The 27,802-nt window shown below is 43.3% G+C and overlaps 3 protein-coding genes and 1 long non-coding RNA gene across 8 annotated transcripts in view; 3 read left to right on the top strand and 1 right to left on the bottom strand.

Annotated features, from left to right (window-relative positions):
- The window catches only part of LOC131135614 (trace amine-associated receptor 13c-like), a 1,306-nt gene extending 1,063 nt beyond the window's left edge, over positions 1-243 (top strand). Inside the window, exon 2 of the mRNA XM_058081727.1 lies at positions 1-243. This exon is cut by the window's left edge and continues 681 nt beyond it. Within this exon, the coding sequence (XP_057937710.1) occupies positions 1-124 (124 nt within the window). The 3' untranslated portion in view covers positions 125-243.
- Positions 244-7,233: 6,990 nt separating this feature from the next.
- On the top strand, positions 7,234-7,917 carry LOC131135680 (uncharacterized). Its single transcript, XR_009131644.1, has 3 exons — positions 7,234-7,554; positions 7,607-7,729; positions 7,846-7,917. It is a non-coding gene; the product is annotated as an uncharacterized LOC131135680 (long non-coding RNA).
- Positions 7,918-8,237: 320 nt separating this feature from the next.
- Positions 8,238-18,931, top strand: si:ch211-67e16.4 (uncharacterized). 5 transcript variants are annotated; one of them, XM_058081873.1, is made up of 11 exons: positions 12,635-12,982; positions 13,361-13,439; positions 13,605-14,068; positions 14,246-14,365; positions 14,441-14,604; positions 16,233-16,361; positions 16,425-16,506; positions 16,574-16,779; positions 16,848-16,934; positions 17,011-17,086; positions 17,360-18,928. In XM_058081873.1, the coding sequence occupies exons 3-11, from the start codon at positions 13,627-13,629 to the stop codon at positions 17,575-17,577; spliced, it is 1,524 nt and encodes a 507-aa protein (XP_057937856.1). In that variant the 5' UTR covers positions 12,635-12,982; positions 13,361-13,439; positions 13,605-13,626; the 3' UTR covers positions 17,578-18,928. The 5 variants fall into 5 exon arrangements, 3 of the variants coding, with proteins under 3 accessions (XP_057937858.1, XP_057937856.1, XP_057937855.1); XM_058081875.1 differs by lacking the exon at positions 13,361-13,439 and having other exon boundaries at positions 12,632-12,982; positions 14,465-14,604; positions 17,360-18,931; XM_058081872.1 differs by lacking the exon at positions 13,361-13,439 and having other exon boundaries at positions 12,660-12,982; positions 17,360-18,925.
- The window catches only part of fer1l6 (fer-1 like family member 6), a 26,121-nt gene continuing 15,871 nt past the window's right edge, over positions 17,553-27,802 (bottom strand). The window contains exons 27-46 of the mRNA XM_058081871.1: positions 27,498-27,596; positions 27,023-27,221; positions 26,869-26,966; positions 26,685-26,804; positions 26,571-26,616; positions 25,658-25,702; positions 25,328-25,431; positions 23,852-23,980; positions 23,647-23,781; positions 23,441-23,568; positions 23,201-23,371; positions 22,967-23,121; positions 22,757-22,902; positions 22,589-22,677; positions 22,423-22,521; positions 22,223-22,343; positions 20,827-20,947; positions 20,568-20,725; positions 19,633-19,733; positions 17,553-19,533 (exon numbers count right to left, since the gene is read on the bottom strand). Coding sequence (XP_057937854.1) covers positions 19,353-19,533; positions 19,633-19,733; positions 20,568-20,725; positions 20,827-20,947; positions 22,223-22,343; positions 22,423-22,521; positions 22,589-22,677; positions 22,757-22,902; positions 22,967-23,121; positions 23,201-23,371; positions 23,441-23,568; positions 23,647-23,781; positions 23,852-23,980; positions 25,328-25,431; positions 25,658-25,702; positions 26,571-26,616; positions 26,685-26,804; positions 26,869-26,966; positions 27,023-27,221; positions 27,498-27,596 — 2,445 coding nt within the window. The 3' untranslated portion in view covers positions 17,553-19,352. The remainder of the gene's footprint in view (positions 19,534-19,632; positions 19,734-20,567; positions 20,726-20,826; positions 20,948-22,222; positions 22,344-22,422; positions 22,522-22,588; positions 22,678-22,756; positions 22,903-22,966; positions 23,122-23,200; positions 23,372-23,440; positions 23,569-23,646; positions 23,782-23,851; positions 23,981-25,327; positions 25,432-25,657; positions 25,703-26,570; positions 26,617-26,684; positions 26,805-26,868; positions 26,967-27,022; positions 27,222-27,497; positions 27,597-27,802) is intronic.

The raw sequence follows: 27,802 nt of genomic DNA, 5'->3' as shown, positions 1-27,802 counted from the left end.
CTTCAACTCCTGCCTCAACCCCGTCATCTACGCCCTCTTCTACCCGTGGTTCCGCAAGTCCGTCAGGCTCATCGCCACGCTGCAGATCCTCAAAGCCGGATCCAGGGACGCCAAGATACTGTAGATGCTGGGGATGCTGGGAATACTGGGAATACTGGGAATACTGTAGACACTGGAGATATTGTAGTTATTGTAGATACTGGAGATACTGTAGATACTGGAGATATTGGAGATATTGGAGATACTGGAGATATTGGAGATACTAGATATATTGTAGTTACTGTAGATACTGTACTAATGATACTAATGTAATATTTCCTGATTGTATACATGTACTATGACTTATTAAATGTAGTATTTTCTGATTTTAGACATGTACATCTTATTAAATGTAGTATTTCCTTATCGTAGACATGTACTATATCTAATTAAATGTAGTATTTCCTTATTGTAAACATGTACAACCAATTAAATGTAGTATTTCCTGATTGTAGATATGTACTATGTCTTATTAAATGTAGTATTTCCTGATTGTAGACATGTACTTTATCTTATTAAATATAGTATTTCCTTATTGTAAACATGTACATCTTATTAAATGTAGTATTTCCTTATAGTAGACATGTACCATGTCTTATTAAATGTAGTATTTCCTGATTTTAGACATGTACATCTTATTAAATGTAGTATTTCCTGATTATAGACATGTACTGTATCTTATTAAATGTAGTATTTCCTGATTGTAGACATGTACATCTTATTAAATGTAGTATTTCCTTATTGTAAACATGTATATCTTATTAAATGTAGTATTTTCGTATTGTAGACATGTACTATGTCTTATTAAATGTAGTATTTCCTTATTGTAGACATGTATATCTTATTAAATGTAGTATTTCCTTATTGTAAACATGTATATCTTATTAAATGTAGTATTTCCTTATTGTAGACATGTACTATATCTTATTAAATGTAGTATTTCCTGATTGTAGACATGTACTATATCTTATTAAATGTAGTATTTCCTTATTGTAAACATGTATATCTTATTAAATGTAGTATTTCCTGATTGTAGACATGTATATCTTATTAAATGTAGCATTTCCTTATTGTAGACATGTACTATATCTTATTAAATGTAGTATTTCCTGATTGTAGACATGTACTATATCTTATTAAATGTAGTATTTCCTTATTATAGACATGTACTATATCTTATTAAATGTAGTATTTCCTTATTGTAGACATGTATATCTTATTAAATGTAATATTTCCTGATTGTAGACATGTACTATCTTATTAAATGTAGTATTTCCTTATTGTAAACATGTATATCTTATTAAATGTAGTATTTCCTGATTGTAGACATGTACTATGTCTTATTAAATGTAGTATTTCCTTATTGTAGAGATGTACTATATCTTATTAAATGTAGTATTTCCTTATTGTAGACATGTACTATATCTTATTAAATGTAGTATTTCCTGATTGTAGACATGTACTTTATCTTATTAAATATAGTATTTCCTTATTGTAAACATGTACATCTTATTAAATGTAGTATTTCCTTATAGTAGACATGTACCATGTCTTATTAAATGTAGTATTTCCTTATAGTAGACATGTACCATGTCTTATTAAATGTAGTATTTCCTGATTTTAGACATGTACATCTTATTAAATGTAGTATTTCCTGATTATAGACATGTACTGTATCTTATTAAATGTAGTATTTCCTGATTGTAGACATGTATATCTTATTAAATGTAGTATTTCCTTATTGTAAACATGTATATCTTATTAAATGTAGTATTTTCGTATTGTAGACATGTACTATATCTTATTAAATGTAGTATTTCCTGATTGTAGACATGTACTATGTCTTATTAAATGTAGTATTTCCTGATTGTAGACATGTATATCTTATTAAATGTAGTATTTCCTTATTGTAAACATGTATCTTATTAAATGTAGTATTTCCTTATTGTAGACATGTACTATATCTTATTAAATGTAGTATTTCCTTATTGTAGACATGTACTATATCTTATTAAATGTAGTATTCCCTGATTGTAGACATGTACTATATCTTATTAAATGTAGTATTTCCTTATTGTAGACATGTACTATATCTGATTAAATGTAGTATTCCCTTATTGTAAACATGTACATCTTATTAAATGTAGTATTTCCTGATTGTAGACATGTACGTATATGTTATTAAATGTAGTATTTCCTGATTGTAGACATGTACTATATCTTATTAAATGTAGTATTTCCTTATTGTAGACATGTACATCTTATTAAATGTAGTATTTCCTTATTGTAAACATGTATATCTTATTAAATGTAGTATTTCCTTATTGTAGACGTTATGACATCATGAAATGAATATTTTTGAAAGACAGTTCTTGAATTAATTTAGCTCCCTCTAATTTGGTCTCTTTTTCTTCTCTGTACATACATTGTACCACATTGTACCACATTGAATGTGTATTTTTGGATTTAAATAAATGTATCAGTAAAAACCAGCATAAAATGTTCTTTTATATGAAAAGGGTTTTCCGGCTTTATTTTCATAATATAATTTTTTTTCTCATAAATGTAAGACTAGTATTATTCGGATTTTATTCCAAGTAAATTTATGACTTTATTTGGGTAATAATTTGATTTTTTTTTTCTTGTAATTTTGCAACTTTATTCTAGTAAATTTCAAACTTTATTCCTGTAATATTTAAACATTTCTCCTAAATTTACAATTTTATTCTAGTAATATTTTGATATTTTTCTTGTAAATTTGTAACTTTATTCTCATTATAAGTCATTTTAACTCCATGAGGATCAGCTTGATCCTACTTTCCCTCACAATGAAGACATTCCATGACAAGTCCAAGTGTGTGTGTGCGTGGGGGGGGGGTTCATCCAAGCAGCCGCAGTCTGGGCAACGCAAACACAAAGCAGTGACTCACGCGGCCTAGCAACAGGGACTTGAACGAGGCCAGCAGGTACGTCGGTGGACCTTCGGGGTCATACAAAGACCGTGGACGCTCCAGGACGGGCGCCCACATCATGAAGGACCTGTCCCCGCTGAGTCGGGGGTGTGGTCGCGTCATCAAAACGAGCGCGGAGGGGAGCCATCATGGCCGCCTGGACGTCTGCTTCACGCCGCAGGTACGCCGAAAACCTTGTGGCCGACTGGCGTTGGGACACGCGCCGCTGGGCCTTCACGCGTGTCTGGGGGCCCGCACCACGTATCCCGCCCGACAACTGGGGTCTTTTAATTGGACTCATTTCAAATTTTAAGGGGATATTTTTTTAGATGACAACTTTATGCAAATTCCAACCAAATTCCAATGAAATTAAATGAAGCAATTTAAATCCAATAACTAATTAAATTAAATTAAATTTCATTTAAATAAGAAATTGGGAACTTTATTGTCTTAAGATTTTGATTTTTTTTTCTTGTAATTTTGCGACTTTATTCTTGTAAATTTATAACTTTATTCTGGTACAATTGTGACTTTATTCTGGAAAGATGTAGATTTTTTTTCTTGTAAATTTGTAAGTTTATTCTCATAAATTTACAACTTTATTCTAGCAATATTTGGATTTTTTTCTATTGAAATTTATAACTTTTTTTGAGTATTATTTTCTTTTTTTTCTCGTAAATTTAAGACTTTATTCTGGTAATATTTAGATTTTCTTTCCTGTAAATTTAGGACTTTATTCTCATAAACTCACAATTTTATTCTCATAATATTAGACATTTTTTCTCGTAAATTTACGCCTATTCTGGTAATATTTAAAAAGATTTCTTGTAAATTTGCAAGTTTACTATCATAATATTACAATTTTTTTTCTCCTAAATTTACGATTTTATTCTAGTAATATGTTGATCTTTTTCCTTGTAAATTTACAACTTTATTCTCATAAATATATGACTATATTCTCATATTTTTTTCTCATGAATTTGTGACTTTACTGTAGCAATATTTAGATTTTTTTCCCTTGTAAATTTTCTTGTGAATGTAAGACTTTATTCGGGGAATACATTTTTTTCTTCGAAATTTGCAACTCTATTTTTGTAAATTTGTGACTTTAGTCTCATAATATTACAATCCTGTAATATTGTATATAATATAATATAATAATATAATCTCCTGAATTTACGCTTTTATTCTAGTAATTTTTTTCTTGTATATTTGCAACTTTATTCTCGTAAATTTACGACTATATTCTCTTTTTTTTACGACTTTTTACAACTATATTCTCATAATATTAAAAGTCCCATATCACCATAGGATTACTACATCTGGAAGTCCCATGATGCTTTGCTGCGTCTGACCTCCAGCAGCATCTTCCTGAGGAGCGACGAGCGGAGCATCCCGAAGACGTACAGCACCCGCCGGGGGCCCCTCCTCCTCTACTCACGGGTAATTAGGAGGCTCGGAGACGTTGGCTCCACGCCGCCCGGACGCCCACTTTGCTCTGCCCTCCATCGTCTGCAGGACTTGGTGACGCCGGGGACGCCGGGGTGGCGGCTGGGAGACAGGAAGAGGCGGGTTGTGAGCAGGCACAGGCAGGAAGTGACCCGACGCACTGATAACACAACTGGCGGCATCTTGGGTCCCGGGAAGAACCATTGGGTTTGTAGTGCCACAATATTAGGAACACCCCCACGGCGAGGCTCATGATTGACATATACAGCATGTGAATGCATATTAATAAACCCACTGGTAGATCACCACAATGCATCCCGGTGGGCACCTGTCCATTACTATGGACACGTACCATTACAGACGCATATGAATTGCATCCCATTCAAAAGTGTATGTGCCCCCCCCCCATGTAGGTGACTCATCCCCGGTGTGCCCCCCCCATCTTACCTCCACTTGGCCTCCAGAGCCCTGAGATCCTCTGTGACAACCCCACCCATCTGGACCAGGAGAATCCACCTGAAGGTTCAAACTTTCACACCAAGAGTTCTTCTGCAGGTGACCAGGACAGGAGGCCCCGTCTGGATGTGGTCCTGCAGATTCCCCTGGGGGCCCCTGGAACCCCTGGGGCCCCTGGTACCCCTGATACCCCTGGGGTCTATGGTACCCCTTGGGCCCCTGGTACCCCTGGGGTCTATGGTACCCCTTGGGCCCCTGGTACCCCTGGGGTCCATGGTACCCCTTGGGCCCCTGGTACCCCTGGGGTCTATGGTACCCCTTGGGCCCCTGGTACCCCTGGTACCACTGATACCCCTGGGGTCCTTGGTACCCCTTGGGCCCCTGGTACCCCTGGGGCCCCTGGTACCACTGATACCCCTGGGGTCCTTGGTACCCCTTGGGCCCCTGGTATCCCAGAGGCTCCTGGTACCCCTGGGGCCCCGGGGGTACCCCCGTCATCATGGACATCATGGACCAGGGGCTGGGCGACTCCTTTCTACCAGCAGCAAGGGTGGCAAGTGTCAGACAGCAGCAAGACAGGTGTGTGTGTGTGTATATGTGTGTATATGTGTGTGTGTGTGTGTGTGTAGGTGTGTGTGTGTGTGTCCTGTGATAAAAGAGCCACCTTGACTTCAAGATGAGACGTTCCTACAGAGCGTCCTCCAGGAGATGACGGGACATCGCATGAAGAAACCACAGAGTCAGGTATTGGTTCCTCACAGGAAGTGGAAACCTGCTGCCAAATGACGCCATCGTGTCCATCATCATCACGTCCTCCACCCAGGCCTGCTTCTTCCTCCGCCGACACCTCCAGCCTCTCCTCAGTCTCGCCACCGCCGTCCGCCCACTGCAAGTCGTCCATCTTTCCTTCCTACCAACCTTACACCAAGATCCCATCGATAGTTCATAGTTCCAACAAACTGGTGGAGGAGGGGGGGGGGGGGGGGGGGCGAGAACCCTACTGATTTTAAAAGCATTCAGCACGTACAAGGTCCTCAACATGGTGACCACCTACCTCCAATCTTCTCATCGTCTACGTCTTGATGTACAAGAACACTATTAGTTTTAACCCTCTACTTCAGGTCAAAGGTCATAATGTCAGACACATACGTACCTCTATGGCAACCTTCAATAACAACAACAGGAACCAAACAACACAAAGGTCCTATTGCTGACTAATAACATGTTAAAAGGTCCTATTGCTGACTAATAACATGTTAAAAGGTCCTATTGCTGACTAATAACATGTTAAAAAGTCCTATTGCTGATTAATAACATGTTAAAAGGTCCTACTGGTGAGTAAAAACATGTTAAAAGGTCCTATTGCTGACTAATAACATGTTAAAAGGTCCTATTGCTGATTAATAACATGTTAAAAGGTCCTATTACTGACTAATAACATGTTAAAAAGTCCTATTGCTGACTAAAAACATGTTAAAAGGTCCTATTGCTGACTAATAACATGTTAAAAAGTCCTATTGCTGATTAATAACACGTTAAAAGGTCCTACTGGTGAGTAAAAACATGCTAAAAGGTCCTATTGCTGACTAATAACATGTTAAAAGGTACTATTGCTGACTAATAACATGTTAAAAGGTCCTATTGCTGACTAATAACATGTTAAAAGGTCCTATTGCTCACTACTGACATGTTAAAAGGTCCTATTTGTTAGTAAAAACATGTTAAAAGGTCCTATTGCTGACTAATAACATGTTAAAAGGTCCTATTGGTTAGTAAAAACATGTTCAAAGGTCCTATTGCTAAGTAAAAACATGTTAAAAGGTCCTATTAGTGAGTAAAAAACACCTTAAAAGGTCCTATTGGTGAGTAAAAACATGTTAGAAGGTCCTATTGGTGAGTAAAAACATGTTAAAAGGTCCTATTAGTGAGTAAAAAACACCTTAAAAGGTCCTATTGGTGAGTAAAAACATGTTAAAAGGTCCTATTGGTGAGTAAAAACACATTAAATGGTCCTATTGGTGAGTAAAAACACATTAAAAGGTCCTATTAGTGAGTAAAAACACATTAAAGGTCCTAACAGAGCACCTGATTGTCTTTTTCAGGCCGCGTCCACTGATAAAGTCCACGATAATCATCGTCTCCCCCCCATAGAGGAACACAAAGGCGGGACTCGGACCCGGCAGGTTGTCCCAACGCGGCCAGGATGGGTTGTGTATGATGACCAAGAAGGTCCAAACAAGCTCCGAGGGCGCCCCCTGCTGCTTCCTCTGCTACTCCCGCTTCAAAGTGCGGGTAGGTGTCATCATGGCGTCTTTGATGTGTGTGATGTTGTCTTCTGTCTCTCAGAGGGACGGACGGATGGAGGGGACACGGTGGAAAAACAACCCTTTGGAGAAGTTGAGCCCAAGAAAGCATGGGAGGTTCTACTGGGTACTGAGGGTACTGCTTAGTATATTTAGTTACTCTGTATGAAGTACCGTATACGCTGTGTCCTCCCCAAAAGAGCGCCCCCCTCTGCCACAACTGGGAGTGTTGGGCTGCGTCACCGGACGTAAAGGTCCCGGCCGGCAGAGCTCCTTGGCCTTCTTCCAGAACCCGGCACCTGACCCGCGGGCTTCCTGGGACGTGGTCCGAGGGATGCTACCGCTGCAGCTACGAGGTAAGAAGAACGAGGAGGACCGCCAAGGCGTACCTAATAATACGCTTGTCAGATCTGCAGGACGGCCGAAGAGTCGGTAGCGTGGTCCTCGGTCCGGACGGGGAAATGGTTCAACTTTCATTGTACGCCGACTACCAGGAAGCGCCACTGGGTGGCGCCACCATGGGGGGCAGAGGTGAGCCTGGAGGGCGGGGCCATTGTTTTTGGATCAAGTCCAGAGAAGGGCTGGAATGCTAGCCTAGAAGCCTGGTTGAGGTTACCGATACGAGATGAAGTCTTTGTCCCTCACAGTCCTGCAAGTCGTGTCTGCAGATGGCGAGACGTCACCTTCGGTCGTCCTGTCGCAGCGTGAACACGCCCCCACCGGTATGCAGACACGCACACACACGGGGCTTTAAATCCTGAATCTGGGCCAAAGGGGGTGGACTTTTATGTTGACCCTGGCCCGGCTTGTCCACCGAGGTGGGTGGCGGAGGTCTGAGGGCTTGTGGTCTCAGTCCTGCTAACAAAGACACATGATGGTACATCTGTGCAGGAGGGGGGCGGCTGAAACCGGACGTACCTTCTAGTGATGAGTGTGGTCCAGCTGTTAGGACGGTGAGTATTCTCCTCATTCATCACGTCCTCATTAAGCTTGAGGTGAGCAGAAACAAAACACCGACTGTCTCCTCAAAGAGGTCAGATCTTCCCGAGCCCATCAATAACCATGAAAACATGAAGAGCACGGAGCCAGTGGAAGAAAAGTGGCGGGAAAATACATCAGATGCCGCAATCCACGTTGGAACATCTTCACCTGAGGAAGGAACGGAAGCGGCACCAATAGGGGGCAGCACTGAGGAGGAGGAACATCTGACCACTGCAAGGCAGCTTGGACGTGACGAGAATGAGGATGTCCCTTTGCGATCAGGACGGAGGTTGGTATCTCAGGATGTCCCAAACGCTCCATGACATGCTAAAGGAGCGTGCAGTACTGCCTCCAGCCTGCAGGGTGCGCGTCAAGCACCGGGGCCGGAAGACACCTTGGGACGGAGGAAGGACACAGATGGGAAAACCAGCCAGGAAGCTGCAGTGACGTCAGGGTGCGTTTTTTTAAAGGACCTCTTGCAAAAAATACTGCGTGTAGTCAAAACTAGTCAAAGATCCTCTATATCAGGGGTTCCCACACTTTACCAACTCAGGGCCCACTTGATCTAAAAAATGATCGCGGTACATACATAGATGAAATGCTGCGTTCTCAGAGCACTTAATAATAATAATAATAATAATAATAATAATAATAATAATAATAATAATAATAATAATAATAATAATAATAATAATAATAATAATAATAATAATAATAATAATAATAATAATAATAATAATAATAATAATAATAATAATAATAATAATAATAATAATAATAATAATAATGCAAACTATAACTGCAAAAACACTAAACACTAAAAAAGTCAATCAAAGATCCTCTATAATACATGCGCACTCTGCTGTTTCTGAGAACCGACTGCAAAAACATGTGTCAAAGATCCTCTCCATGAGATGAGCGCTCATTTGGCCAATTAACGACTCTTCTGACAAAATGCTAATCAAAGATCCTCTATACGACTGGAGAGGTCCTACTGCAAGTCAAAGATTGTCTATATGATAGGAGAGCTGTGCTGCTGTTAAGAACATATTGCAAAAAACATGCTAGTGAAAGATCCTCTATATGACGGGTGTCCAGATTGTATAGGGGAGTCGGGGGGGGGGGGGGGGGGGGGCGTATGTATTTTGTTTTTTTTTATAGACATATTACAGAAACAAATATGCTCATCAAAGATCCTTTACATGATAGGAAAGCTCTGCTGTTTTTATAGACATTGCAAAAAAAATATGCAGGTCAAAAATCAGAAAATGTTCAGAAAATGAGTGGACTTGAAACGCTTCCCTGAGGAACTCCACTCCACACGTTGGTGAGCTAAAGTGTGCTACGTTCATGCAGGGAAAAAGAGGAGCTAGCGGTCAGAGCAGAACAAGAACAAGAACAAGAACAAGAACAAGAACAAGAACAAGAACAAGAACAAGAACAAGAACAAGAACAAGAACAAGAACAAGAACAAGAACAAGAACAAGAACAAGAACAAGAACAAGAACAAGAACAAGAAGATATGCAATCCAGGAAGAATAAAGATGGAAACCTGAGGAAGCGGAATAAAGAAGAGAGCGATGCTCACCCACCTGGAAGCCGCAAAGACGCCAGGAGCAAGCGAGACACCAGAGAACCTTCTCCTCGTCATCCATCTCTGGTGAGGACGGAGCACGGATTCTTCTGGAGTGTTTCTTCTGTTTGTGTCCACGGAATGCCTACAGTTTCAGAAAAAGAAGCCACGTGGACAGGAAGGAGAGAGCAGGAAGATGAGGAGAACCAAGGTGCTGGCAAAGGAAGTCGTGACGACAAGACGGAAGGAAGCAAAGCGAAAAGACAAAGAAGCTCCTGGTGAGATGCTACCATCACAGACACAACATGGACGCCGTTCCTCAAGATTGCATCATTCTTTCTGTACACTTTCAGGTCATTCTAGCGTTCCCTCACATAAACCAGAAGATCCAGATCCAGAAGATCTGGAGAAAGACCATGTGACCACCAAACAGCAAACCAAAGAAGCTTCTTACATAAAATCCACCGATGGAGACATGCATCTTCATTCCAGTCAGTCCAACATCAACAAGCACAGCAGCGGTGGTGGTGGTCGTGGTCGTGGTGGTGGTGGTCCATCTGTGGCTGTCAGCAGGTCGTCTCCATCTGCATCCGTGGGCCGTCGTACCAGAAGCTCGCTGAGGTCTTCCTGTGAGGGTCCGCCAGCCGACGCGGGGGCCCTCGTGTCCTCTCAGGGCGGCCTGTCATCGGCGTGCTCCACCGTCATGGTGACGGAGGAGCAGCTGATGTTAAACCTGGTGAAGACCCAGGTTGGTAGGACGTGTAGATTAGACAGCAGACACTCAGAACTTGAACACAACACAAAGGCCATAAGTCCCTGTTTTCTAAGTCTTATTTTCTCTTATTATGTGTACTATATTGGGTAATAGGCATGTAAAGGTGACTGTAGGGGTGCTATTTCATGTCTTCAGGGCTCTAATACTGTTTAAAAGTGTATTTAGAAGGTGGTAAGAAGGTTTTCTAAGTCTTATTTGGTCTTATTATGTGTACTATATTGTGTAATAGGCATGTAAAGGTGACTGTAGGGGTGCTATTTCATGTCTTGAAGGCTCTAATACTGTTTAAAAGTGTATTTAGAAGGTGAACAACAGGTTTTCCAAGTCTTATTTCGTCTTATTATGTGTACTATATTGGGTAATAGGCATGTAAAGGTGGCTGTAGGGGTGCTATTTCATGTCTTCAGGGCTCTAATACTGTTTAAAAGTGTATTTAGAAGGTGGACAACAGGTTTTCCAAGTCTTATTTTGTCTTATTATGTGTACTGTATTGGGTAATAGGCATGTAAAGGTGACTGTAGGGGTGCTATTTCATGTATTGAAGGCTCTAATACTGTTTAAAAGTGTATTTAGAAGGTGGACAACAGGTTTTCCAAGTCTTATTTCGTCTTATTATGTGTACTATATTGGGTAATAGGCATGTAAAGGTGACTGTGGGGGTGCTATTTCATGTCTTCGGGGCTCTAATACTGTTTAAAAGTGTATTTAGAAGGTGGACAACAGGTTTTCTAAATCTTATTTCGTCTTATTATGTGTACTATATTGGGTAATGGGCATGTAAAGGTGACTGTAGGGGTGCTATTTCATGTCTAGAGGGCTCTAATAATGTTTAAACGTGTATTTAGAAAGTGGACAACAGGTTTTCTATCCTCTAACTACCAATACGGTATATTCCATTTATAAAAACATGAATCCAACTTTGAGGAATGTCACTTCTGACAGCGATAAATGAGGGATGAGTGTATTTGTATTACAGTGGGCAGGGTAGGCAGCCTTGAGGGATGCCAAAAGAAGATGTGTGTTTCTGCGTGTTTTAGGCTTCCAGACGGAGTGAAGAGGACGTGAAGGAGGCTGCGGCACGTCATTCGGCCGCAAAAGCCAAGAAACGGCGGCAGGAGGCTGAGAGGAGGAGAACAAGGGAGCAAGAGGAGGAGGCGAGGAAACAAACGGAGGACAGAATGAAAGGCGAGCTGGAGGAAGAGAGAAGGAAACGGGCAGAAAATATCAGGTCTGATTTAAAAAAAACAAACACCTCACGCCAACCATTGACTAAGATGCCCATCGGGACTCCAGACTCAGGAGGCTGGCGGAAGAGGAGGAGAGGAAGCGTGGCGAGGAGGAGGAGCAGGACCGAGCCAGACGGGAGGAAGCGGAGAAGGAGAGGATGAGGAGGCGGCAGGAGGAGAGGAGGCGGCAGATGGAGCGGCTGCAGAAAATGAGAGAGGCGGAGGAAGAGAAGAGGAAAGGTGAGACTCCTTGGTTTGCTATGATATGCTGTGATGCATCACTTAAATCACATCACTTTATCCTAGTGGAAGAGGAGCGTTTGCGCCTGGAGGAGCAGAGGAGGCAGGAGGAGCAGGCCCAGCGCCTGCAGGAGATGGACGAGAGCCAGAGAGAGGAGTACCTTGCTAAGAAGGAGCAGCAGGATGAAGCACAGAGGAGGTCCAAAGAGGAGGAGCATCAGAACAAGGATGATGAAGCCTTAAATGCCAAAGGGGAGTCCAAGCTGGAGGCGGAGCTGGAGGCGGAGCTACTTGCTAGGTCAGGAACGTGTGCAAAAAAAATGAGATGACTGGATTTGCACTCACTTGTGTTACTATCTCCTTGCAGGGAGATGGCGCTGTTGCAGCAGCAGGTGGCCTTCAAAAGGAGTCTTCTGGTGGAGGCTGAAGGAATGGAACACAACCAGGGCATCTCCAGGCCTTGGGTCTACTCCTATTTCGCTCTGTTACAGCTTCTGGATCTCAGTAATGCTAAAACTGAGAGCATAACCTCATGACCCTTCACCTCCACATGACCGATCCCGGCTAAGAGCGGCTAAAGTAGGAATGCTGTGGCTCCTTTGTCATTGCGGAAAGAGCAGAATTTGTCAAATAAAGCAAAAAGCAGAATGAAAAAAAGCTGAAATGTTGACCCCAACAACCAATATAAGCTCTAAATGTATAACTTTTCTACAAAATCATTTTTTTCAGTGTATATACAGTATAAATATCCTGCTAACTTGCTCAAAAAGGTGCTTTAGCGTCCAGCCTGCTATTATGAATCTGTTGTAATGCGCCCCGCACCCACTAGATGGCGTACTGAGATAGTCTGCGTTTAGCAACCCATCATTTCCTAACGAAGAAGAACAACCGGAAGTCTGAATACACAACGCTGTATCGACTCTTCTTTGGAATCGTTTCAACAAACACACGCCTGACTACTTGGAAAAACATATCACAGTTCTTTAAAGGTGAGGTGACAATATTATTATTCTCTATATCAATGTGTAATTTGTCGTATGTTACCGTATTTTAGCTATGGTCGGCCGGAACCTGTGAGTGTTGTCGTCCCACCAGCTGCAAACAAGTGTAAAATACGTGCGAGAAAAAAGCTAATTTAACTCTCCTTGTACATGTCTTCATTAAACGCCCTTCGTGTTTGCTCGGCCCAAACACCAACAATGAAAATGGGAGTGCGCAGCTGCTCTGATGTGTACGGTAATCGTTAATGACGTATGCACATCCACGCCGTGTCATTTTACACCCTTAATCTTTGCCAGTCGCCTGACTAGAATTAATTCAAGATAAAAACGTCACAGCCTTTAATTTAGTTTAACTGTCGCTGATAGTTGCTGGGGCAGAGGACGATAGTTTCGCCTGGTAAAGTTTCCGCTGGACTCGGGACGACTTCCGGATTTCAAAACAAAAGTGGGTATTCTTTTCATGTGTATTTGGAACAAGCTTTTAATATAACTCACAGATTAATGTAATCCATGGATTATATGATTACTAGTCAGAATAAAATGAATATTAGCATGGTCTGCACGCTGCGTTGTACTAAAAGCACTTTACCTTGGTAATGGCGGTGAACAGGTAAAAACCCTGCAGAGGTGTGATGGACATCAGCATCGCCGTCTCGCTCATCCGAGGCCAGATGGGCGCGGTGGTTGAGCGGGCCGTCAACGGCGCCGTGGAGACGGTGCTGGCCGAGATGCTCAAAGTGGTGGGCGTGAAGTTCGAGGAGCTGAAGGCGCAGCTGGCGCACATGAAGCGGGACGTGGCGGCGCTGCAACGGGAGAAGGCCCTGAAGGAGAAGGAGAACGACAACATCCGAGCCAAGCTGCGCTACACCGAGCTCAAGCTCAAGTACTACCGGCAGGGGGTGGAGGAGGAGCTGCAGCACAGAGCCTCCAGCAGCTCCTCGCTGGTCCGCGGCCATCCGTCCAAGCTCTCTCCGGGGCAGACGGCGGGCGCTGGCGTCTCCTCCACTGGGGCGTCGCCGGCATGCTCCTCTCAGACCTTGGCGGGTGATGATCTGGCGGTGAAGAGCATCCGAGGTGACCACCGCCGACACGTTTCACTGTTATGAAATAGTTGTGGTAATTAATTAGGAAGAAGACAAAATGGCAGGATGGTCACTCGCCATGGAAATCAAACCTCTTCTCTCACACCCAATTTGTGCTTTGCAGATTTAAAGCCAGTGACTAATCAAACCGTTCTTCCCGCCCACCCAGAATGCACCTCTCCTCAAAGCGTGAGCCAGCACGCCAAGAAAATGGCGTCCGTTTTTGACCCGTCAGACAGCTTATTGGCCATCTCGCTCCCCATGACCACGGAAGCCCTGGAGAGTCCAGGTAGGAGGCGGACCAGCCTTAACGAGCGCGGCCACTTGCGGGCGCCGTCATTTTACGCAAAGCACTTATCGGCAGGTCTGCTGTGTGTCACGGATCGAGACGTTGCTCAGGAGAGCGACTGGAACGTCACCGTGCACGACGGCTTCGTGGGCACGCCTCCCGCACAGGCGCTGACGCAGGAAGTCGCAGAGCAGCAGACGGCTACCGGCCCACCGCAGGCCGACAGCTCGACCGCTCAGGTATCACTCAGCGAGGTCCGTACATCCGCCCATCCACTTGGGACAACCGAATGAACTGCATTGTCGAACACCTCCAAGCTGGACATACTCCAAAATCTTCCAATATTGCCACACTTTACCACAAAAATTATGAATTTGGCTGCCAAAGGATAATATTTCTCCATTATTCTCCATATTTCTTCACAGTATTTGACACAAAACTGTCACTTTTGGACACAAAAATGATGACTTTGGCCAAGGAAGTGATAGTTAGCCCCTGGAAATGAGTATCAGAGGGTCGCGGGGGGGTGCTGGAGCCTATCCCAGCTGTCTCCGGGCGAGAGGCGGGGTCCACCCTGGACTGGTGGCCAGCCAATCACAGGGCACATATAGACAAACAACCATTCACACTCACATTCATACCTATGGACAATTTGGAGTGGCTGATTAACCTAGCATGTTTTTGGGAATGTGGGAGGAAACCGGAGTACCCGGAGAAAACCCACGCATGCACGGGGAGAAACGGGTAGTTTGTTATGTAGAATGCAACATAGAAAGTATGTTACGATACTACCAACCCCCATTAGTACCCTCAGACGTTCTAAACCAGGGGTGGGCAAACTTTTTGACTCGCGGGCCGCATTGATATAACAAAATTTCCGGGGGGGGGCAGACTATATATTTTACACCTAACAGTCCACCTGGTATTATTGTATCTGTAAAATTGTCATGCAATCTATTATTATTTATTATTTTATATTTATATTTAAATATTTAAAAAATAATAAAATATTATAATAATTAAAATAAAATTAAAATAATAATTATTATATTATTATTATGTAAAATATGCAAATATAACAATATTATTATATATAATTAATATAATAATTAGCATTAATATAATAAATATGATAATCATAATAGTTATAATAATAATAATATAATAATTATTATTTTAATTTTTATTATTATTATGTCCTTGTGTCTCTTTTTTCAGGAGCACTTTGTAAACAACAGACCATGTCAAACAACGAAATTGATACAATTGATACAATGAAATTGATACAACCAAATGATACAAACAAAAAAAAAAAGGTTGGCTCAGGCCATGATGCCAGGTTGTATGTTGAGTTTAAATGAAATACTTTGGAAAGATTGGGCGGGCCGTATTCAAACACTTGGCGGGCCGCATGTGGCCCCCGGGCCGTAGTTTGCCCACCCCTGTTCTAAACACTACTCAAGTTGTGTTGTATTTTATCATAAAAAGGAGCATATTTGTCCAATTTAAGGCAATTATTTACAACAAAACTTGGATTTTGCCCCCGTAATATTATTTTCTATATTTTTCTTATTATTTTATGTTCTGTGGTCAGCAAAGTAAACATAAATAAAAGTACAAAATGATGCGTGCTCATAGACTATGTCGCTGGCTACACTGTAAAAACATGCATACCGGCAAACAGGCACATTTGTGCCACTTAGTGGTTAAAACGTGAATTACACCTCATGACAATTATTAATGCAGAAGATGTTAGTGTGCAGTTGGAATACCTTTTGGAATGCTGTTTTTCCCACTTCCAATCCACCTTGGAAAGCCAGATGAGAAAAATACTTTGCTGATGTTCGTCCGTGTGGCTGTCATGCAGGTGAAGATGGAGACGGAGGAAGAAAAGCAGGTGATTTGCATCAAGGAGGAGCCGGAGGAGGAGCAGGAAGTCATTTCATGCCTCCTGCTGGACGATCACATGGACCGCAGTCACACGGCTCAGTTGGAGGTGAGACCCGGAAGAAAAGCTCAGCACACGGTCGGCGCTCTAACGTTGTGATTGTGATCGTAGATGTCGGCGACACAGCGGTCGGGACTTGAGGCGTGCCAGAGGAAATGCTCCTCGGGCTTCATCTCAGCCGGACCGAGCTCCTGTGAGTGCAGACACTTTCCCGCGGTCCTTCAACGTATCTTTGACGCATAAATCGTACTTCCTGTCAGATGTGGCGTCTCAGCCGACCGCCTCGTTGCCCCCCATCGCTCCCATACCGCCCGGCATCCCGCGGGAGATGGTGCGTGGCCCGTGGACCAAAGACCTCAGCTTGTACGAGGAGTACAAACTGCGGCGGAACGAGCTCCGCCGGCGAAGCCTCAACCGACGGCGAGAACTGGAGAAGACGCTGCCTCAGCCTCTGCTGGCCGACCTGGTGAGTCTGCCATTTTTGGTAGCCGGTGACCCGTTTCCGAGTAAAGACGCGGCGGCTTTGCGTGGAAGGTACGGGAGCGCAGAGAAAAGACCCGACTGAGGGTGGCCAGATGGAGGGCGAAGAGGAAACTGCAGGCGTGTCTCAACCAGGTTCAGGTTAGTCACGGGGTCGCCCGCGGCCACGAGCATCCGAGTGCGGCTGTTGCGACAACGTGTGCCCGCTGACTTGCAGACGCAGGGTGGCGCCGTCGCTCTCTCCCAGACCGCTTTCCCTGTCGGTGGTCCTTCGCAGCGCAGAGATCCTCGCGGTAAGATGATGCACTCTGTCGACTTCTCATCCGGGGGTGGGCGACCTGTACTATTAAAGAGCTGCAAACGTAACACAGGTTTTAGTCGAAAGGGGGTACGATACAACAAACAAGTGCAGTTTTTGGTCTTTTTGAGTCCTTCCTGGATTCATTGATACCAGATTAACATAAATGGTAGCCAACTTGTAGCTTTACAAAAGTAAAGGTACATTTGGCAACGTTTCATAACCATTACCATTGTTTCACCCGCCTCCACGTCCCTCCTCGTTTCAGCGGCCACCTCCCGCAACAACAACAACAACAACGTGGTCGTCTCGGCGGTCCCGACCTTCCCCTTCGTCACGCCGGCGGCACCCTCGCTGCTCCTGAGGGCCCCCGATGGCGCCCAGGTCAATCATCAGCACGCCGTGATGCCGTCATCTTCCGCCCCCGCCTCCTACCCGCAGGTCGGCCTCGCGCAGCAGGACGCCAACCCCGCCCCCCAGTTTTAGCGGCCCCTTGTGAGACTCCGGGCTGGATTTCATTTTCGTGATTTGAAATATGATGGAAAAAAAAACGTGATTTGGTTATAACTTTATTTAGGATGCTTATCATTGCAGACAAGGAAATGGAACATGCTTGGCTTCCTGTTGAGGTGTGCGCTGGTTACACATGTTACACGTGTTAAGAAATGTTTAACAGCCAGGTCATAGGTTCCCTTCCCCAACGCTGCAGTAATCCCTTGCCAATTGGCGCTTCCAATTTTGCATCTTTACCAAAAATATATGAATGAATAAATCATGCCGTGTCATGGTTGAATATGGTCTATTATTGCTCAAAAATATGTATGTTACCCATTTTTGGCTTTAATGAAGTATTTCCAATGAAGTAAAATCCAAATATAAATCATGTTACATTGATGTGATGTTTTCTAAAAATGTTTTTAAATTTAGCCACCACAGGAAGTACTGGAAGTAAACAAAAAAAAAAAAATTCCCAACATGTGAGTCTTATTTTATGTCTTCTATATTGGATAATAGGAGTGTAAATGTGACTATAGGGGTGTTATTTCATGTCTAGAGGGCTCTAATAATTATAAAGCATATTGCAAATGTGGTAAACAGCTTTTCTATGCTGTAACTTTAAGATTAAGAAGGATTACTGTATTCACTTACTACTATTACTACACACCCAGTGTACTATCAACACTAGTAGTAACACTACATCTGAATACTAAACATCCTGGGTGTTGGATCCCAGAACTTTATAATAAACTTTGTATGAGAACTTTGTATGAAATTCTCACTTTTGTTTTATTAATTTAATTAAAATGTGTCTTGACATTATTGACGCTACTAATGTTAACGTCATGAATGAAATAAATGAGTTACCGCAGTTAACGGGCTATTTTTGACAGTCCCGATTTAAAGACAGAGCTTTGTTTTATTATTATTATCACCATTTCAGCGTCTTTACATATTTCTCACATTTTTAATGGGTATTTTTTGGCAATGAAAAACACAGTGGGGGCCACAAATGGTCCCTCAGGCTGCACCTTGGACACCCCTGATATTCACTATGCTACTGCAATATTTATCTTGGGCTTTTATATCCTTTAAATATGGAGGACCAAAACTGCCAAAATAATAAATAAATAAAAGTGAAAATAAAAACAAAAATGAAAAAAAAAATTAAATACAAAAAAATAAATATAAATGGAAATAAAAACAAAAATAAAAAAAATATATACATAACAGTTCAACCCAAGACACGCTTAGGACCGCCCCCTCATTTGAATAGTTTTTCCTTCTGCATTTCAAGCTGACATTGTCTGCAGCATGAAATAAATACATATGAGAGCAGAGTGCTTTTATTTATTTATTGATATGTAATTCTATTTATATATTTATTTTTGTATTTATTTCTACATTTATTTTTGTATTTATTTTTAATTTTTGAATCTTGTTTTTATTTTTGTATTTATTTTTGCTTTTATTTATTTATGTATATATTTTTGAATTTTTGTTTTTATTTCTATTTATATTTATTTTTTTGTATTGAATTTTTTTTCATTTTTGTTTTTATTTTCACTTTTATTGATTTATTTATGATTTTGGCAGTTTTGGTCCTCCATATTTAAATGCTATTTCATGGTAGAACTCAGACCAATGGCACTACACACCAGCGCCCTCTGCTGGTCATTGCTGGTATGACTACACATCAACAGGGAAAATAAAAGCACGTTGGTTTTGAATGAATGAAGAACAGCTGCACTTGCGTGTACGCGTCACCCGTTGACTATCTTTTGTGAGATGGCGCCCGGCATCGTGTAGAGCAGCAGAACCAGGAAGAGCACCGAGATGAGCAGCACCGCAGCCATGATGATGTACTTCTTGTAGTTGCGCCACACCAGGTGGAAGAAACACTTGAAGGGGTTGACGAACCAGGAGAAGGAGGTGTCGGGGCGACTGTTGGGGGGAGGGGTCAGGGCGGCACAGAAGGAATGGAGGCATGAGTTGGTCCCCGATGGTGGCTCGTTAGCGTGTATAATGGAGCTGAGAACATACTTGGGCTTGGGCAGTGGATCTGGCTCCTTGCGGGCTCGGCCGACCGGGTTCTTCTCGGCCTCTTCGCCAGTCACGAGGTGGAACTCGGCCTCCACTTTCCCCTGCGGAGGTCAGAGTGGAACAAATGGCGGTGGCGTCATTTCTAAAGGTTACCGCACGCTAAAATGTTGCATCAGAACCGGTGGAACATGCACAGAAGGTCTTTATAGTTTAGGTCAGGGGTGGGCAAACTACGGCCCGGGGGCCACATCCGGCCCGCCAAGTGTTTCAATATGGCCCGCCTGTTTTTTCCAAATATTTATCAATTTCGTTATTTGATGTGGTCTGTTACAAAATGCTCCTGTAAAAAGGGACACAAGCACATAATAATAATAATAATAATAATAATAATAATAATAATAATAATAATAATAATAGTAATAATAATAATAATAATAATAATAATAATAATAATAATAATAATAATAATAATAATAATAATAATAATAATAATAATAATAATAATAATGTTGTCAATAATGATAATAATACTACTATTATATTAATATTGTTGTTAATAATATTAATATAATAATGGTAGTAATATTACAAAATACTCCTGGAAAAAGGAGCACAAGCACAATAATAGTAATACAAATAATGATAATAATACTACTATTATATTAATATTGTTGTTAATAATATTAATATAATAATGGTAGTAATATTATTATTATAACAAAATAATAATAATATAATAACATTACTATAACTAATAATAATAATAATTCTAATAAAAATAACAATAATAATAATAATAATAATAATAATACATTGAGAAACACAGTTTGCCCACCCCTGGACTAGGTCCTGTACAATAATCCCTCGTTATCACAGCTGGTTGGTTCCAGAACCCGCCAAACGGCCCCCCTTTGACCCCCCTGGCTTTGGCCTACCGTCAGCTCTCCGGACTTCCTGAAAGGCCACCAGCCTCTGGACCGCTTCTGCTGGAAGATGGAGATCCGCTCCGTCCCGTCGGTGAAGACGTCCCCCTTGCACGACTTGGCCGTCTTGGCCCCGCGAGGGAAGCCGTGCAGGTCCAGCTCCACCGTGCCTGTGTTGAAGGACAAAGGCCCCCCCCCCGGCCCCCTCAAAAAAAGCTCAGGCTCAATGACTGATGAGGGATTTCGGAGCCCCGATGTAGCCGTCACGTACCAAGAAAGTCATCGGACGAGAGCGTCTCAAAGTCCCAAACCTGCAGGATGAGGATGGCGGGCAGCTTCTGTTCGCTTTTATCCAGAGAGAAAATACTGTCCCTCTTCTTCACCACCAACACCTGAAGGTGGAATGAAAGACCAAAATGATGAGTGGATAATAATAAATAAATAATAATAATAATAATTAATAATAATAATTAATTATGAGTTATTATAATTAGTTATTTATAATTATTTATAATATTTATATATTAATTTTATTAATAATAATTAGTTTTAGTAATTAATTATAATAATTATAATTATAATTATGTAATCAATTTATTAATAATAATTAGTTTTAATAATTAATTATAATTATTATAATTATAATTATGTAATAAATTTATTAATAATAATTAGTTTTAATAATTAATTATAATTATTTATAATCAATTGGAATTAATTATAATCATTCATAATTCATTCATTCATTCATTCATTCATTTTCTACCGCTTTTTCCTCACGAGGGTCGCGGGGGATGCTGGAGCCTATCCCAGCTGTCTTTGGGCGAGAGGCGGGGTACACCCTGGACTGGTGGCCAGCCAATCACAGGGCACATATAGACAAACAACCATTCACACTCACATTCATACCTATGGACAATTTGGAGTGGCCAATTAACCTAGCATGTTTTTGGAATGTGGGAGGAAACCGGAGTACCCGGAGAAAACCCACGCATGCACGGGGAGAACATGCAAACTCCACACAGAGATGGCCGAGGGTGGAATTGAACCCTGGTCTCCTAGCTGTGAGGTCTGCGCGCTAACCACTGCCGCCCCATTCATAATTAAAAAATATTATAATTAATTATAATTAATAATAATCCTTTCTGAATGCTTTTTTACTCACAGACATTTATAATTTACAAACAAATCTAATTTTGAGTTGACACAAATCAACAAAAACATGTTTGTGTCAGAGTGAGAGGTCTCACTCGCTCACATTTTGGATGTGCTGAGCGTCTGTGGGCGAGTTTATGAGCTAATATGCTAATAATACAGAAAAAAAACAGTCATACAAAAACATGCTTGCTGACTGTATTGTTTTAAATAACGACCCGTAGTTCCCAAGTTGATATCCTCTCACATCAAATTTGATGTTGTAGTCGCACGATAAAAACTTTTCTATCTGCGATTAAATGTGATTAATTCCGAGTTAACTACGGACAAAAAAATGCGATTAATCAGGATCAAATATTCCAAACAATTGACAGCCCTAATATATATTTTTTAAATAATAATAGGCCGTAATCTCCCACAGAACAGCATGATTTATCGACATATTGACGTATTTTTGAAGGACCCCGAGTCGTTTATTTCGGGGTGAAATGCGTCCCCAACCTGGAGCTCACCTTCTCGGCGGGCAGGTAGCTGAAGGGGAAAACAAAGCGCCAGTTGAAGTTTCCTTCTCCCGTCAGAGAATTGTAATGGACGTCCGTTTCCTGTCGGTCGTCCTCCAAACCCTTCAGCCATCTGCGAAGAAGAAGAAGGAGTCCAGGACCAAGATCCCGATCAGGAGGACCCGACCTGCCGGCTCCAAAACGGCCTTTACCCCTTGATGTAAATATCGCTGGACTTCTGACCGGTCAGGAAGTTGCTGTCGTCCAGGATGACGTCCTCGGTGTTCCAGATGACCACGCGGAGCTCGTACCTGCACGAGTCCCAAGTACTCAGTATCTGCCGGCATGACGTGGTGCCTTCAGGCGTCACAGCCTCACCCTTTGGGCTTACGAGGTGAAATATCCACAGCAGGTCCGGGATGGGGCAGGTCCACAGGGAACATGTCCACCCACATCTGCACCTGACCCTGCACCCTCGTGCATACAAAGACCATTTTAGAGAGGAACCCACACGGGTCCGTACGCGGCATCGACATTCACTCCTACCTGGTCCATTCCGGGCCGAGCCTTGTTAAACAAGGTTCTGGTCTCGATGTGCTCCGGCACCAGCTTGCACCCCACGCCCGGAATCTCGCCCCAACGATGTAGGATCTTCAAGGACAAGTGCTCGTAGGACTCCATAGGTTCCTCATCTGGGACGGTCGGCACACATCAGGAATATTGTCGGGGTACCAAACCAGGTTCGATGCCGCGTACCTTCATGCGTGAAGAGTGTCTTGCCAGTGAAGACTTTGTCGGCCACGGTGATGCGTCCTGGTCTGAAATGAGGACCGTCCAGACCGTTCTCTCTGCACAGCGTCGTCAGGAGCTCCGATGGTTTCAGGCAGTCCCTCCAGGCGTTGTATCCGTCACTGTGGGACACCGGGAGCAGGTGAAGACCGAAGACGGGAACGCCGTCACCGCACGGTGTCACTTCCGAGCACAACTCACAGGCTGTACTCAGTGGGGAGTCCGCAGGTGGCCCGGTGTCTGCTGTAGAAGCGGTTCTCCAAGTCAATCCGGGTCTCTCCGATCAGGTCGTCCCCTCCCACCATGTCGTAGTCGTAGATGAGCACCGAGAGCAGCGACTCCTTCGGGAAGGTCGCCTGCATCTCGAATGACCTGGGAGGAGCAAGGAGGAGGAAGCAGGAAGTGGAGACTTCTAGACTTCCAGAAGACCAAGGTGCGTACCTTCCAAAGACGGGGTTGAGCTGTTTGGGGATGTAATTGTCCCGGTCTTTGATTTCATTCTTGCCCAGTTGAACGACAACGTAAGGGTCGGCTTTTCCGTCCGGGTCTGCGGGGTGCAGGTTCGATGCCTTCAGGAACACACAACCAAGGTCACTGAGACATCAGGAACACTCGAGATGAACGAATGCTTTTTTAACGCAACTCACAGACACGATGTAAACCCGAATCAGGACCTGGACCGGGGTGTTGGCCGGGATCCCTCTGTTGACTTGGAGCTGTCCGTCGTCTTCATCCCAGGCGCCATCCTGGTCCTCGGTCAGCTTGTACAGGCAGAAGCGGCCCTGTCGGGGAGGGGGGGCCTCGTCACATGAGTGTGATGTCGGGGGCCTTCGTCGGTTCGCGAGCGCTCACCTTGAACTTGCCGACGAACCTCTCCTCGTTGGGGCCCTCCTCCTCGTTGGCCTTCCCTCGGAACAGCTCGTACGTGTTCACCCAGTCGTTGAAAGGTCCAAACTCCGCCTCCAGCTCCTTGTTGTACAGCTGCAGAGGGCGGGGTCAGCCGGGATGGCGGGTCTGTTAGACGGGAGGTAGGCGGTCCTCGCTACGCGGCCTTTCGTGGTTATGGACGCGCTCCCATAAAAGGGGCGGATCTACTACTGCTGCTGCTATTGCTATTGCTATTGCTATTGCTATTGCTATTGCTATTGTTACCACAATTGCTATTGCTATTGCTACTGCTACCCCTATTGCTATTGCTATTGCTACTGCTATTGCTACTGCTATTGCCATTGCTACCACAATTGCTATTGCTATTGCTATTGCTATTGCTATTGCTACTGCTATTGCTACTGCTATTGCTACTGCTACTGCTATTGCCATTGCTACCACAATTGCTATTGCTATTGCTACCACAATTGCTATTGCTATTGCTATTGCTGCTGCTATTGCTATTGCTATTGCTACCACAATTGCTATTGCTATTGTTATTGCTATTGCTATTGTTACCACAATTGCTATTGCTACCACAATTGCTATTGCTATTGTTATTGCTATTGCTATTGTTACCACAATTGCTATTGCTACCACAATTGCTATTGCTATTGCTACCACAATTGCTATTGCTATTGCTACCACAATTGCTATTGCTATTGCTATTGCTATTGCTATTGCTATTGCTATTGCTATTGCTACTGCTACTGCTATTGCTACTGCTATTGCCATTGCTACCACAATTGCTATTGCTATCGCTACCACAATTGCTATTGCTATTGCTATTGCTATTGCTATTGCTATTACTATTGCTATTGCTATTGCTACTGCTATTGCTATTGCTACCACAATTGCTATTGCTATTGTTATTGCTATTGCTATTGCTACTGCTTCTGCTATTGCTATCACAATTGCTATTGCTACTGCTACTGCTATTGCTACTGCTATTGCTACTGCTACTGATTTTGCTACTGCTACTGCTAGTGCTAGTGCTAGTGCTATTGCTACTGCTATCGCTACTGCTATCGCTATAGCTACTGCTACTGCTATTGCTACTGCTACTGATTTTGCTACTGCTACTGCTATTGCTATTGCTATTGCTATTGCTATTGCTATTGCTACTGCTATCGCTACTGCTATCGCTATAGCTACTGCTACTGCAATTGCTACTGCTATTACTACAGCAATTGCTACCTTGTGCAGAAGTTAGCCAGGACCACCAGCAACACAAAGAAGGCTACACGTTTGTGTCAACACCTAAAAGTAAAACCTAAAAGTACCTAGTCGAAGCGGCACCACGTGGCACTAGTGTGAGCCTACACCAGGGATTTCAATCATGCGGAATGCTTCCTACAGCCGCAACCCGAGGACCGCCTGTATCTATTTGGGTGATTGTACCTGCAGCGTGGCCAGTCGGGCGGGCAGACTGGAAATGGGGTTCTGCTCCGGTGTTCCTCTCCCCTTTTGTTTCTTCTTCTTGTCCACGTCTGAGGAGCTGCTCACTGGCGGGACAAGAGAATGGTAGAATATTAAGAGTAGTCTATTAAGATAGAGAATAGTCAGTGCATCGTTAAAAGAGGAGATGTAGAGTTTAGCAGAAGCCCACCACGCTGAAACCACACAACAACCTGAAGCAGGCAGAACCACAGCTGCTAGATGTGAACCACTAAGAATCTGGAAAATTGGCGCATTTTTGCTCCGGCGTTATCTTTGACTTCAGCGTCTTACCTAAAGAGTCTATTCCATCGCCGAGCAAGCTGTGGTACGGCAAGGCTGCAATACACAACAGTGCGTACGTTACCAGTTTGATACCATTCTAGCCTTCTTCTAGTCTGAGTCCGATCAATGCAGAACCCACCAAAAGTACAGTGGTACCTTGGTTAGCGTACAGTGATAAGTGAATTCCCGTAAAGTAGGATCCCTCGTTTATAAATGGAATATTTTCATCGTAGACAACCCGTTTCTAACCTCAATAACGGGAAATTAGACATAAATCAGATATCATAGCAGGGTTTCTCTTGGATTTCCTAAAGCTGGGGTGGTGGGCGGCACGGGACTGCCACCGCTGCTGCATCGGAATTCATGAGAAATATTAATTCATTATCAACTTCTTCATTTAGGTATAATTTCCTTAAATATACAAACAGGTCGTATTCAACCACAAAAAAGTCTTCTTCTTTCTCTGTGGGCTTTTCCCTCCAGGGTGTCGCCACGGCAAACCAAGCTCCTCCATCCAACATGTCCTCCTTCACCACATCTATAAACCTCCTCTTTGGTCTTCCTCTCCTCACTATCTCTACTCTGGACCATGTCCCAACCATCTCAGTCTGGCCTAAAGGACTTTATCTCCAAGACCTCTAACATGGAATGTCCCTCTGATGTACTCCTTTCTGATCCTATCTATCCTGGTCACTCCCGATGGGAATCTCAGCATCCTCATCTCTGCTACCTCTAGTTCTGCTTCCTGTCTTTTCCTCAGTGGTACTGTGTCTAGATCAAACAACATGGCTGGTGAAGAACATGATGCATGCATACAAACGATGCATAAATTCATTCATTCTTATCCTCACAAGGGTCGTGGGGGGTGCTGGAGGCTGGAGCCTGGAGCTGGAGCGGACACTAGAGCATCTATAGTCCTTACCTTTCTCAAAGACTCGGGGAAAGAGGGCACCTTCCGTCTGTTTGGTCTGGAACGAGACCTCCAGTGGTTCATTGCTGGGATTTCCCGATTTCCAAAAGTTTCATTCGGCGTTACCTTCTTCTCCACCGATGCGTAATATTTGGACCACCAGTCAATGACGCACTCTGCCGACTCGTCAGCGATGGTTCGTCTCCTTCGCTTGGTGGAACGACGGCTGCTCTTCGTCGGCCTCTCCTGACGTTTCAGACCCACAATGTAACATTTGAGATGATGTCCAAGCCTTCAGAAGAATATTCACCTTTTTCTTCTTGGCTTCTGTCTTTTCAGGGACGTCCTCCTCCACGGTGACGAGAACATCCGGGGATTTCGTCTGTTCAACATGCTGGGAAGGTCCTCCTAAATGGGCGTGAAGATAATAACATGGAACGCAAGCAACCGTTTGCGTGTTTTACCCTCAGCGCTTTCTTCTTCCACGACTGTCGGCGGCATGTGCGTCCGTATGGGGGCCGGCGGTGCTGGGGGGGCAATGTACTTGAAGGCCATCAGGTTGTTGATGATGTGGTTTCCAACTAGCGTGCTGCGACCGAAGGCCCTCCAGTCGACAACAGTGATGCTGAGCGGAGGATGGAGGTGCTCCTTCTCGGGTAACTCCTGCAGGAGGCGTGGGACACAGCAGACGGGTAGATGTACAAGAAAATACCCTTTTTATGTACCTTTCTCTTTGGTCCCCTTTTAAACCGAGTAGTAGCAGATGCTAACGCTAAGCAGCGGTTGATTTGTTGCTGGAACCCCACCCTCCCTGTCTGCCCCCCAAAAATAACACAACATAGAAGGAAAAACTACTGGAAAAACTGGCAACACATGCATACAATACTCATAAACAGTATATAAAGTATATACAAAGTATATAAGGAAAGAAGTACATGCCAGTTCAATGGTGTCAAGCAGCGTGGTGAAGTTGGGGTTGGACTTGTACCGCTGAACCACGGAAGAACGCAGGGTTTTTCCAGCACATTCTATGTACACCTGCGTGTGGATGGTGTGGATACTTCTGGTTAATAACGATTGTTTTGGTGGAATTGTGGTGCTGAACTTTGTATAAATACACTAAAAATAAAGGGAACACTAAAGTAACACGTTTGTAGGTCTGGGAGGAGATCCCTCAGGAGAACATCTGCTGTCTCATCAGCAGCATTCCCAGGCCTTGTGCCTGTATGACCTCCCTGGTGGCC

Source organism: Doryrhamphus excisus, chromosome 9, assembly GCF_030265055.1.
Source record: "Doryrhamphus excisus isolate RoL2022-K1 chromosome 9, RoL_Dexc_1.0, whole genome shotgun sequence".
Classification (NCBI taxonomy): Eukaryota; Metazoa; Chordata; class Actinopteri; order Syngnathiformes; family Syngnathidae; genus Doryrhamphus; species Doryrhamphus excisus.
The sequence above is the reverse complement of the archived record's forward strand: the minus strand, read 5'-3'. Positions and strand labels throughout refer to the sequence as shown.

Coding starts and splice junctions, on each gene's coding strand:
- si:ch211-67e16.4 (XM_058081873.1), top strand. CDS start 13,627: ATGGACATCAGCATCGCCGTCTCGCTCATCCGAGGCCAGATGGGCGCG. Junction 16,507..16,573: donor CTCAGCCGGACCGAGCTCCT/GTGAGTGCAGAC, acceptor ACTTCCTGTCAG/ATGTGGCGTCTCAGCCGACC. Junction 17,087..17,359: donor GCAGCGCAGAGATCCTCGCG/GTAAGATGATGC, acceptor TCCTCGTTTCAG/CGGCCACCTCCCGCAACAAC.